The 11,797-nt window shown below is 33.3% G+C and overlaps 1 protein-coding gene across 1 annotated transcript; it reads right to left on the reverse strand.

Moving 5' to 3' along the window:
• Positions 1 to 5,737: 5,737 nt before the first annotated feature.
• Positions 5,738 to 9,582, reverse strand: LOC140820987 (uncharacterized). The gene is made up of 6 exons (XM_073181370.1): positions 9,222 to 9,582; positions 8,517 to 8,612; positions 8,222 to 8,440; positions 7,788 to 7,884; positions 6,309 to 6,371; positions 5,738 to 6,015 (listed from the first exon to the last, which is right to left on the reverse strand). Exons 1-6 carry the CDS (start codon positions 9,543 to 9,545, stop codon positions 5,822 to 5,824), a joined length of 993 nt encoding a protein of 330 aa, XP_073037471.1. The 5' UTR covers positions 9,546 to 9,582; the 3' UTR covers positions 5,738 to 5,821.
• Between the last annotated feature and the right edge of the window lie 2,215 nt (positions 9,583 to 11,797).

The raw sequence follows: 11,797 nt of genomic DNA on the forward strand, positions 1-11,797 counted from the left end.
CAATGACTGTGGTCCAAGGTTCGAAATATCGAACGTATTTAATTATACATCTTGCATTAAATTTTACGAAAATATCAAATAATTTTCTAATATTTAAACTCTTTAAAAGGATCCATATTTTAATAATTTGGAGTTATAAATCATTCTGTCACTCGTGTATATATATATATATATATATATATATATATATATATATATAAAATTCATCATAGGGATATTGTTCATGCAATTATGTCCACTTTTGGTCATGTTTAAAATGAATTTACATTTTTAGTCTTGTAACTTGTATGTATTTTTCATTTAACGACAGATTGTATTTTTAGTCATATAACTTGCATTTGTTTTCATTTTAAGTCATAACTAACTTGAATGTTTTTCTCATTATTTAACGAAGGGTTTGAATTTTAATCATGTAACTTACATTTGTTTTTCATTTTAGACATAATTAACTTGTATATTTTTTTCATTTAATTATACACGAGCCAAACAAAGAGCATATAATCAGGGATATTCATGTAAAGATTGGAACTTGGACCTAACTCAACCCCAAAAGCTAGCTCAAGGGGGAAGGATTGTCCAAGCCAATATATGACACTCAAAGGTTATTTATCTAACCGATGTGGGACATTTAACACACCCCTCTCAAGCCCAGGAATGAACATCTGGAGCGTGGAGTTTACAAATGACCCAATTATGGGCAGAACGGGTGGCCTAATTATAGGCAGTCCAACACATAACGGTGAAACCCGGGCTCTGATACCATGTAAAGATTGGAACTTGGACCTAACTCAACCCCAAAAGCTAGCTTTTGGGGTTGAGTTAGGTCCAAGTTCCAATCTTTACAATTCACAGCTCGCGACATCACATTCGCGACAGAAAAATCGTGTAGCCTAGGATATGAAGCGCTGCTTGTCTTTTTTTGGTGGAGACTGACAAGCTCTGTCTTTGGGACTCGCTGCGTATTTTTTAAACTGAATCTGTTGTTTCTTTTTACCCTTTGCTTAGTTTTGAATTTGAATTCGTTTTTCATTTTCCCGGGATTGATGGAAAGATCAAAGTAAAATTTGAATAAAAGAGGATGGGTTTAAAAAAGTTTTTAAAAGTGTCAACTATACGCCATGTTGCTTCACTTTCATGAATTGGGTCCATTTTGGATTTTATGTTGAGAAGTAGGAGAGATTTTCGTGCATGCATGCTTCACTCCAAATCAAGGTCACGAGGAAATAAAATGTAAACGTGCATGTACTAAGATTGATAAAAGTTGAATTTGAGTATTTAAAATATTATATATCGAGGTCAAATCGATGATTGTGGGTTTAGTATATTTGTGTTCAACGCTTGAAGAGTTTTGAAGAGTACTTCAGATTCTATGGCTGTAAACGAATCGAGACATTTCACGGATCGACTCTATAAATATTTGATTTGTATTCGCATTTATCGAACTCGAGTATGTTTGGATTTTATTCGAGCCGAACTCTAGCCAAAATTGTTTTGTTCGATAGTTCGCGAGTCGTTCGCGAGCTTTAATACTTTATTAATGTAACGTAGTTTGAGCTTTCGGACGTTTTGAGATTTCAAACCTTCATTCTTGTACTTTACTATCTGAACAACAATTCGATAGCTCACTAATAGGTTTGAAGATTTCTAGTTGAACTGGAGTAAAAAGTCTAAAAAAATTGAATCTCGAATTGACATCAGATTCTAATATACTTAATTTGAACTTTAAATATTTACTGTTATTCGACTCGATTCAGATCGTTTACACATCTATTTGACATCAAATATTTTGCAGTACTTTTTTTATGCTATGTTTGGTGAATTGTACTTCATGTACTATGATAAAATATGAAGTCTTGGATGCTTATAATAAGCATTGGATCCTTCGTAAAATATAGAGGACATGCATGATCTAATGATATAAGCTACCCTCATCCATTCCTTTCAAGCTCGATCCCGCCCTTAGAGCACACTTGGGAAGAGCTTGCCCAGGTGATTTTCGGTATACCGTTAGCAGGATTTTGTAGTAAATCGATCTCTCTTCTCTTATAAAATTTTTCGTTACCGTCGTTTAGGAAATGAGCAAAGACAGCTCTTCTTGATCGTTTTCTAGTCGTAGTTGGAGCCGCCGCTCTAGGCTGGATAAATTCTTTTTTTTTTTTTTTTACTTTTATAGATAGTCAGTGACGTGATGCAGTCCAAAAAACAATATATCATTTATTTCAGTTAGTTGGTGCATGTTATCGAGTGAGATCTCATCTATACTTTTTCTAGATGGTGAATTTTTTCGTGTGTGACATAAACGTCTCACCAATCACACCTTCACTAGAGTAAAGAGAATTTAAAGGGAAAAACCCAATATATAAAGAAATATTATTCTTCAAACGATCTCGTATGCTATTACAGTGTGTTTGGCAACCAGATTTGAGAGGATTTCATGGGATTTGGAATTGGATTTGGAAATTCAAGTATTTGAAATTCCATTTGGTGTTTGGTTTAAAATTTAAAAATGATATTTAAAAATTCATTTCTTGTTTCGAGAAAAAAAGATTCGAATTTGGAATTTTAAAATTTTACTAAGCTACCCTTAGAATCATATAAACATAAATAACCCAAAGAAGTTTAGAAATTAATAATTCTTCTCTATTATTTGTATTATCAAATTTGATGGGATTTTGATATACTTATAGAATTCTCATAAATTTCTAAACAAATTCAAATCCTTTTTTTGAATCATCTTGCCAAACTGTAAAAATAGGATTTTGAAATCTAAATCCCATGAAATCCTCCCAAATCTTGATTGTCAAACACACTCTGATAGTTTATAACTATGCCATATAATGTTGGAACGAGATTTCAACGATGCTTTTTCAGGGGATTTTTTGGATTAAAATTCTAAATTCTGGTTGCCAAACACACTGTTATAGTTTATAACCATGCCTTAAAATGTTGGAACGAGATTTCACGATGCTTTTTCACGGGTTTTTTTGGATTAAAATTTTATTTTGATCTGTTTAGTTTAATTAAAAAAGTTATATCGATCGGGACCGTCCATTTCAGAAGATTCGTTTCGGACGGCGATCTGATGGTATGATTTTTCACAAGACATTTTATCAAAGATGTTTGCAATTTTCCTGCATTGATAATTGGTTACTGTACTACTAAAAAAATAAAGTAAAATAATAATAATTAGATTCGTTGACTTGTGAAAGCAAAGCCAGGTTTTATGGTAACAGAATCAATCAAGTAGATTTGGTTGTTGTCTGAGAACAAATAAAAGTACTTTTCTATGACATGGTTTTACATATTTTTTGTGATGCCTCGAGTCCGGGTCCGTGGCTGCATGACTGCACAATGAACCTTTATAACAACTACTTCGTATTCGTTCTCGTTTTACGAAAATGATGAACCCAAGTTGCTATAGAAATCCATTGTAAGTCATTATAAACTCATTTTAAATCTTTCATTTTTAAGATGTAGGACAAGAATATCACAATCACTTCTCCTTCAGAACGTGACGTTCTCGTCTCGGGCTGACCCCTCGATGCACCAGCGCTGAGAATCTAGAGGTGGCTCCTACAAGTTCAATAGGTGGCTCCCGTCATGTAGCACTTTGCCCCCGCAGGTTCAAGATATAGCTCTCATTCACGTAGCACTTTACCCCGCATAACACTTATTTCCCGGTATTTCATGCTGGTGACCGGCTCTAATACTATTCTGTTACGCCCCGAGCCCGAGCTCGCAGCTGCGTGACTGCAGAATGGGCTCCTATTGAAACGACTTTGTATTCGTCATCGCTTTACGAAAATGATTAACCCAAGTTGCTATAGAAATTCATTGTAAGTCATTATAAACTCAATTTAAATCTTTCATTTTTAAGGTATGGGACAAGGGGATCACATTTTTATTCGTGAGATAGGTCAAATTTGATCATATTTATAATAAAAAATAAAAATTTTGATATAAAAATAATATTTTTTCATAAGTGACTCAAATAAGATATTTATCTTACAAATTTTTTATTTTTTATTATAAATATGATCAAATCTGATCTTAATATAAAAATAATATTTTTTCATGAATTACTCAAATAAAATATTTATTTTACAAAATTGACACATATGATCATTTCACAAAAATTTCATAGTAACAATAATATTGTTTAAATGGGATACAAGCACTTTACAACTGTTACAATATACAATTTTTTTAAATTTTATATTATAATTATATATGCTGTCAATTTTAGTTTTAATCATTTTTTTGTGGCAATTTTAATATTTTTGTCATTTGGAGTGCAGGTGACAATACACACCACAATATCATATTAGCGACATCTTTAAAAAATTATTAAAATTGAAAGTGAAGAAAATGATTAAAATTGAAATTCGACAATATAAGCAACCCAAAGAATATACATGATCAATGTGTCAATTTTTCCTAAATAAAAAAGGCAAATATTAAAAACGAATAATTTTATTTTCTATATACATCTCACGCTTGCATTCGCGGATGAATATTTTTACTGACCAGAGTATGAAAAAAATTGACATAACATGCATAAACTTTACCATAAAACTTAAAGAACATGTCTCTTGTAAAACGGTCGAACGTGAGACAAATCAACCATGACCATATTTACAATAAAAAAATAATAGTTTTGCATGAGTGATCCAAATAGATTATACGTATCACAAAATTGACCCTCAAAAACATCTCACATGATTTTTTTTTTTTAAATACCTAATAAATCCGATATATTATTCCGAAATTATCCAATACTCTATTCATAATTGTATACCAATTAAAAGATTATTTTATATTTTCAATTTTTAATTCTTTTTAGACCTTTTGAATAACTTTATAGATTTAATACTAATGGGAAAGACATTATTCGGACAAAATATATGGTGTACTCCATATATATATATATATATGCTACTTCTACATCTTCCAATATAATATGGTACCATATATTATATATATAAATTTTAATTCTATTTTTTCTAAAATTCGTATATTTTACAGGTCATCAGATATAATCACCAATTAAATATTTCCATAAAAACCCGACATTTATTCGACAAAGATAATCTTCTAACGTACGATTTTCCTTTTGTCTGCCGTAATTTCCTGAGCCATGTTCTGGTCAAAATCATCTACATAATATTTAACGTGAATTCAAGGCCGTATCCAACACACATTAATATTATTTAAATACAATTTTTTTTTAAAAAAAAATACATGAACTTCATTTATAAAAAATAAATAAATATTAAATACAATTATTTATAATTTGAAAGGGGAAAATTAAAATGTAATCCCCATATTTTGTCGTTATCTAAAACGATTTATCAGTGAGTTTATTCATAAAATATTAAATTGCAGAACACCAACCATATCTAAAATATGTCTGTCTGTACAAAAATATCAAATTTACATATAGACAAATTGTAAAATGATAAACCGGCGCATGGGGATCGCATAGTTTTGCTCATTAAAACAAAGTTTTTTCTTTTACTTGTTTTCCTCGCACTTGGCTCCATCCTCTATTATTATTTATGTTTTATCAGTGTTCTAAAAAAAGCCGCTTAAGCTCCGCTGAAACTCGACAAAAACGCACCGCTTCGGAGAAAAACGGAAAGAAGCGGTTAAATTGTCTCGCCTAAGCTTGAAAAGCTTGGAGCTCGACATCCATGCTTCGGGGCGCTTCATAATTTTTAGAACCTTGTTATTTATGATCAAAACAATTCATAACATTACAATAAATTATATTATTTTTACAACATACAATATTGTGCATAAGCTTCAAGTAGTAATCGAGCTATCTGCGAGCTATTCCATAGACATGGGGGCTTATGATAGACAAGGTAGATACGGAAGCCTGATTTATATCAAGACTTGTAAAACCTGCTCTAGCAATATCAGTGCCGGTGTTTCGAGTCAAGTGGCAGCCATCCGCCACAAGCTGCTGCAATGGATCAAGAATCCCTTGCACGAATCTGAGAATTGTTCCATCTGCAAGTATCATTTAAACGGGGAGTAAACTATTTATCATATGTAGTTCGAAAATGACAAAAACTTGTGTGAGACGGTCTCACGGGTCGAAATTTTGATACAGATCTCTTATTTGGGACATTCATGAAAAAATATTACTTTTTATGCTAAGAGTATTACTTTTTATTGTGAATATCGGTAGAGTTGACCCGTCTCACAGATAAAGATTCGTGAGACCGTCTCACAAGAGACCTACTCTTCGAAAATAGGAGAGTGAGGACAGAGATTGTATTAAGAAACGAATATGGTATAACCTTTTGCAGCTACATGTTCCACAAAAATATAACACCCTCCAGGCTTAAGCACCCTTCGAACCTCTGCAAATAAGATAAATTTATATATTTAGCACTCTGCCCAGAAAATTAGTTAGATATAAACCACTATTGTAAAACCCGGGATTTTGTACAATCGGGATCATATCAGATTAATATCATAGGAATAATTTGAGTATGCTTGGGTAGAGTAATCTTGGATATTATCTAAGATTTGAGTTGATATAGAGATACGGGATAAAAATCAGGCAAAAGATGATAAAATCCCTATGATTCGAAATTAATCAGTATATATATATGCAAATTTCGAAAATTGCATGAGATAAAAGATTTAATTTCGAACAATATCACGGATAGATCACGATTCGACATAAAAGATTTAAGTCAGATTTTATCGCGATATCACTCGATCCCGATAGCAGCCAACCCCTATAAATAGGAGGACCTATAGACTCGAAAATTGCACCCAAATTCCCTCAAAATTTTCGAGTATCTCCCCCTAGTCCCCTTAGGAGTTTTCGAGCACAGCGAAACGCTGCCGCCGTCCAGCCAGAGAAGTAGGAATTCCGAAATTCCTGTGCAAGCAATCCTAGTTTTTCACGTTTTCTTCAAGAATTTAAGGTAAGTGGGCTGTTTTAAATTTCGGTTTTATGCATATGAATTTTCGGTTTTGGTTTTAAAAATTCGGTCGAACACCGTCTATACGTTTTTTACGAAAGTTGGTACGTTTTTGTTTGGCACTGTGAGGATTCCCTGAAAATGGGTGGAATTCCAACATATGACCCTTAACAGTGGGATAGAACTGTTTTACGGCCTCGCCCCCTTAGAGGATCAAAACTTAGGGACTGATATCAGTAAACCATGAAAGGTGAAAAATCGCAGTGTTATGAATACGATGTTACGATTATGAAAAGCATGCTATGTTATGATTCGAAATTGTTATAAAATGTTCTGTGGTATTCAAATTCCCCCACTTGCTGAGTATTCCCAAAATACTCACCCCTTACACCCTTCCCCAGATAAATCCGAAGAACATGTTGAAGAAGAAAAATTTGAACAATTTTGGGGATGGTGAAGTTTGTGATTTAGTTTAGTTACGTTATTTTTTTGGAATTTTAGTACTTTCAATTTTATGTTAGACGCTTCCGCAGATTTATTTTAATTCAGTTGTAAAGACAGTTGTTTTTTTGAGAAATTATGAATAATAAACTGGTTTTCGGTTTATACTATGCTACGAGGCTGATCGTTTCAATTGTGTGATTGTTAAACGACGCCGGTGTCAAATCCCGATCTCGGGGCGTGACAACTATTAGCTTATTAAGATGCTTGAATGAAATCAGGGACTTTTTTCCTACTTGTTGGCTTCACGTTAACCGCTAGTTCAGTGATCATTCAATATGACATGTGATATAGAAAATCCTCTGTAGATTCGGAAGACCTAAGGAACAAGATTCAATATACCTTGCAATGTGAGATCAACATCTTTTACGGAGCATAGAACGAGTGTTCCAACAACAGCGTCAACAGATGCATCATTTAGAGGCAATGCCTCCGCAACCTACATAAAAATGGAAATATCATCCAACATTTGGCTAAGTACCGATGTTTGGCAAGTTTAATACAGAGACAAGCCAAAAAGAGATATTACATCATGCCAATAGAACTATTTTAAAAGACTTAATCATAGACCGAAAAAAAAGCAACGAGTATGCAGAATATGTTTGAAGCACATCTCCCAAATAATAACTTTCTGACAGACAGCTGCATAATACAATAGCAATATTGCCGGATCCAAGGATTCTTGATAGGAAACATAACAAATGATATTACCATCTGCAAAATGGCATTGTTTACTCAATCTTGTAACGCTTTTGACAAACCGAATGAATACATACAGCTTGCATAAACTGAAAATTTGATGGTGGAATTCCTGCAGCCTCTGCTGATGCAAGTGCATATCTTTCCATCTTTTTATTGGGATCAATGCCAAACACATCGACGCCTGGGTTGCCAGCATAGTATCTAAAATTAGGACCAGTCCCAATGCCGATCTCCAATATCTTGTCGGCCTTTCCTCTCAAACTGGAAAAGATCTGTGACTTAAAGCCTGCAATCTTGTCATATACCAGAATAGTTTAGATTAATAATTTTACAACTAAAAAGCATTAGATGGTGTAACATGCGGCTGACCTCTGCTTCATAAGATACCATAATTTTATCCATCGCAGATGCATAAAACTCCTCGTACCAATCTGGCCTTGATGGATGAATCCTATTCAACGCTGCCTGAATTGATGAAGAAAAACAATTTATAACTTTCATTAGTACAATGCTGAAAAGAATCAGCTATTTCTCACTAAAAACAGAGGATAAAGAATAATCAAGTCCAAATTAATGGATCAAAGTGTTCACAAGTATATCAACATCCATGGTGTTTAATCTATATTGAAGGCAAGTTAGCCGTTTCCCTCCAAATAATTTTTTGCTTCGACACCTTTCCAACCGTTATAGCTGTGAAGCCCCGGTCTTGCAGTCATTAACTGTGCCGGCTTAAAAATGTTAAAAATTTACACGATTAAAGCCATTGAAGTTTGAACTACTTTTTATTCCCAGAAACCAAGGTAGCCCGGTATCCAAACTTCTAGAAGCGTTCACGATTTGGCGACAAAATCAAGAAACGTGTTGATCCTTTCAGCTAAAACAAAGTATATACAACCACAGAGGAACAGAACACCTTGCTAAGCTGGCTAAATGCACGTCACCAGTTTATAGCCAACTACCAAAAAACAGTTCGAACCTTTTAGCGTAGAAACTCACAAATACAAATACTTTACAAGCATACAACGTTGCTGCTAATTGAAATTAGCATACCCAGAAAAAAATGCAGAATCATACCATAGAATTTTGGAAGGTGGAATCTTTGTCCGAGGCAGATGACGAGGAAATGGGTAAGAGACCGGTTCCTAGTACTGCTCCAAGAAAACGTCTTCTGCAACATAAAGGGCAGTGGTAGCAATCGCTGCTGCGGTTGTATGCCAACAAATTTTGAGTGCCTTTCTTTGATTCTTTGGTGGGATTTCTTGCAAGAGAAAAGCGAGCACTCCTTACTTTTCTTGGGGTTAAGCTTCCAGTTTTTGGGCTGACCGTGAAAATGAGTGTTTGCCGGCTGGTTGGATCGAAGGGAATACAGAAGGAAAGATTGGATGGACGAATCGCCATTCCCAAATCTTTATTCGTTTCGTTCCTAAACAAATCTTGATTTTGATTCGATGAAAGTTAACGTATTATATTTTATAATATATTTATATTATTAATTTAAATAATTATATCAAAATCGAATTAACCGATCGAAATAATCGAATCGTTTTGGTAGAAAACTGAACAGAACTGAAGAACAATGGTTCGGACATCGGATTATATATTTTTAAAACCGAAAATCGAAATAAAAAACTGAACCGAAGCGACCGATGAACGCTCTTAGTGCCTAGTGAAGATAGAGAAAAAAACCGACCGATGAATACCCCCATTTCTTGATGAATTTCTTGTATATTTTTTTTTTCTCTTTCACTACAACAAAAATGACTTTTCGCCGCGCTCAAATTCTCTTATAAAATTCTGCGCATTTAGCGACGGTTTTATACGCATTTAACGACGGGAAGCATACCGTTGCTAAATGAGCGACGTTTTTTAAACCGTCGCTGATTCCATTACAGCGACGATTTATAAACTAACGCAATCCGCGCTTACAGAGCGCGGACACTGCAGCGACAGATAATATTAGCGACGGAAGATATATCCAAACCGTCGCTAATTTGCGACGATTTAATAACCGTCGCTAAAATTGAATTAGCGACTTTTAATAAACTGTCGCTCATGAAATCAGCAACGGGTCAAAAAACCGTCGCTAAATGCCGAAATACGCGCATAATTGTGTCAACAGCGTGCACATATACGCCGCGTATAATCTTGAACTTTCAACCGCTTGCAACTTTGCAGCGTACAATATAAGCTGCGGAAAGAGAATTTGCGCGCTGCGAAAAGCCATTTTTGTTGTTGTGAAGATTATGGGTGTTCAAACTTCGGATAAAAACGAAAATCCAAAGCGAAGAAACCGAACACCGAGCCGAACTGAAAATCGAATTTTTTAATTCAGATATAAATAATAAAATCGAAATTTATTTGGTTCGATTTCGGATTATATATATCGAAACCGAAAAAACCGAAATTTCATTAAATTAATAAATTTTTTTATATTTTTATTTATATTATATATTTTCATAGTGAATGAAGAACTACTTTGAACAATTTTTAGTTGATTGTTGTTTTCTTAATTAATTTAGACCTTATATTTAAAGATTTTACTAAGAAAACATGTAGAAAGTTAACATATTATATTTTATAATATATTTATATTATTAATTTAAATAATTATATAAAAATCGAATTAACCGACCGAAATAACTGAACCGTTTTGGTAGAAAACCGAACCGAACTGAAGAAAAATGGTTCGGATATCAGATTATATACTTTTAAAACCGAAAACAAAATAAAAAATCGAACCGAACCGACCGATGAACACCCCTAGTGCCTAGTGAAGATAGAGAAAAAAATCGACCGATGAATACCCCTATTTCTTGATGAATTTCTTGTCTGTTTTTTTTCTCTGTCTTCACTACAACAAAAATGGCTTTTCGCAGCGCTTAAATTCTCTTATAAAATTATGCGCATTTAGCGACGGTTTTATGCGCATTTAGTGATTGAGTGTTTATTTTTTAATGTCTTTTAAATTTTTATATTTCAAATATATATACATGTCCAAAAAGTGACACCTTAGATTTTTTAAATTAATATATTAGCAATCAGATTTTTTTTCAATTTCTATACTACTTTGATGCATTGCTTGACGATATAATTATTGATGTAATTTAGATTAAAGTAATTTTGATTTAGTTACATGTATGTGCCGGTGACTTATAACTTACAGTATTAGTGTCAAATATAGAAAGAGGTATCGAGTTCGAGATTAGACTCAAACAAATAGGACATGAATATTAAAATTTACGTGATTTGTTCGTGTTCAGTGGGTTATCAGTATTAAAGTTGAGACATATGGAGAAAAACATATCTTCTTAATTTCGAATATTCGTGATTTCTAGTGTTAGTAGTGTTGAGCCTAAGAAGAGTTTAAACATAGTTAATTTGAAATTTAATTACATTATTTATCCCTATTACTGTTGAGATGCGAGATAACAAATTTGTTAGAAAATGAGCGGTGTTTACTCGGTTGGATTTTGTTACCTTTGGAAATGAGACAAAAATTTTTGATTAGCGGATTCTTTGATTTAGAAATTATTACTGTTGGACGCAAATATATTTATTTGATCACATTTCTGTTCATTTTCTATTTGTGATCATTAATCTAACTTTGTTTATGAAATATGTCTTTGTTAGGATCGGGAAAGAGTTTAGAG

Source organism: Primulina eburnea, unplaced genomic scaffold (genome assembly GCF_022965805.1).
Source record: "Primulina eburnea isolate SZY01 unplaced genomic scaffold, ASM2296580v1 ctg348_ERROPOS200000, whole genome shotgun sequence".
NCBI lineage: Eukaryota > Viridiplantae > Streptophyta > Magnoliopsida > Lamiales > Gesneriaceae > Primulina > Primulina eburnea.

Excerpts from the sequence above, each read along its gene's own strand:
- LOC140820987 (XM_073181370.1), bottom strand. The coding sequence starts at position 9,545 with ATGGCGATTCGTCCATCCAATCTTTCCTTCTGTATTCCCTTCGATCCA. Across the intron at positions 7,885-8,221 it reads ATTTTCAGTTTATGCAAGCT|GTTGCGGAGGCATTGCCTCT; the intron begins GTATGTATTCAT and ends ATTTTTATGTAG. Across the intron at positions 6,016-6,308 it reads GGAACATGTAGCTGCAAAAG|ATGGAACAATTCTCAGATTC; the intron begins GTTATACCATAT and ends TGATACTTGCAG.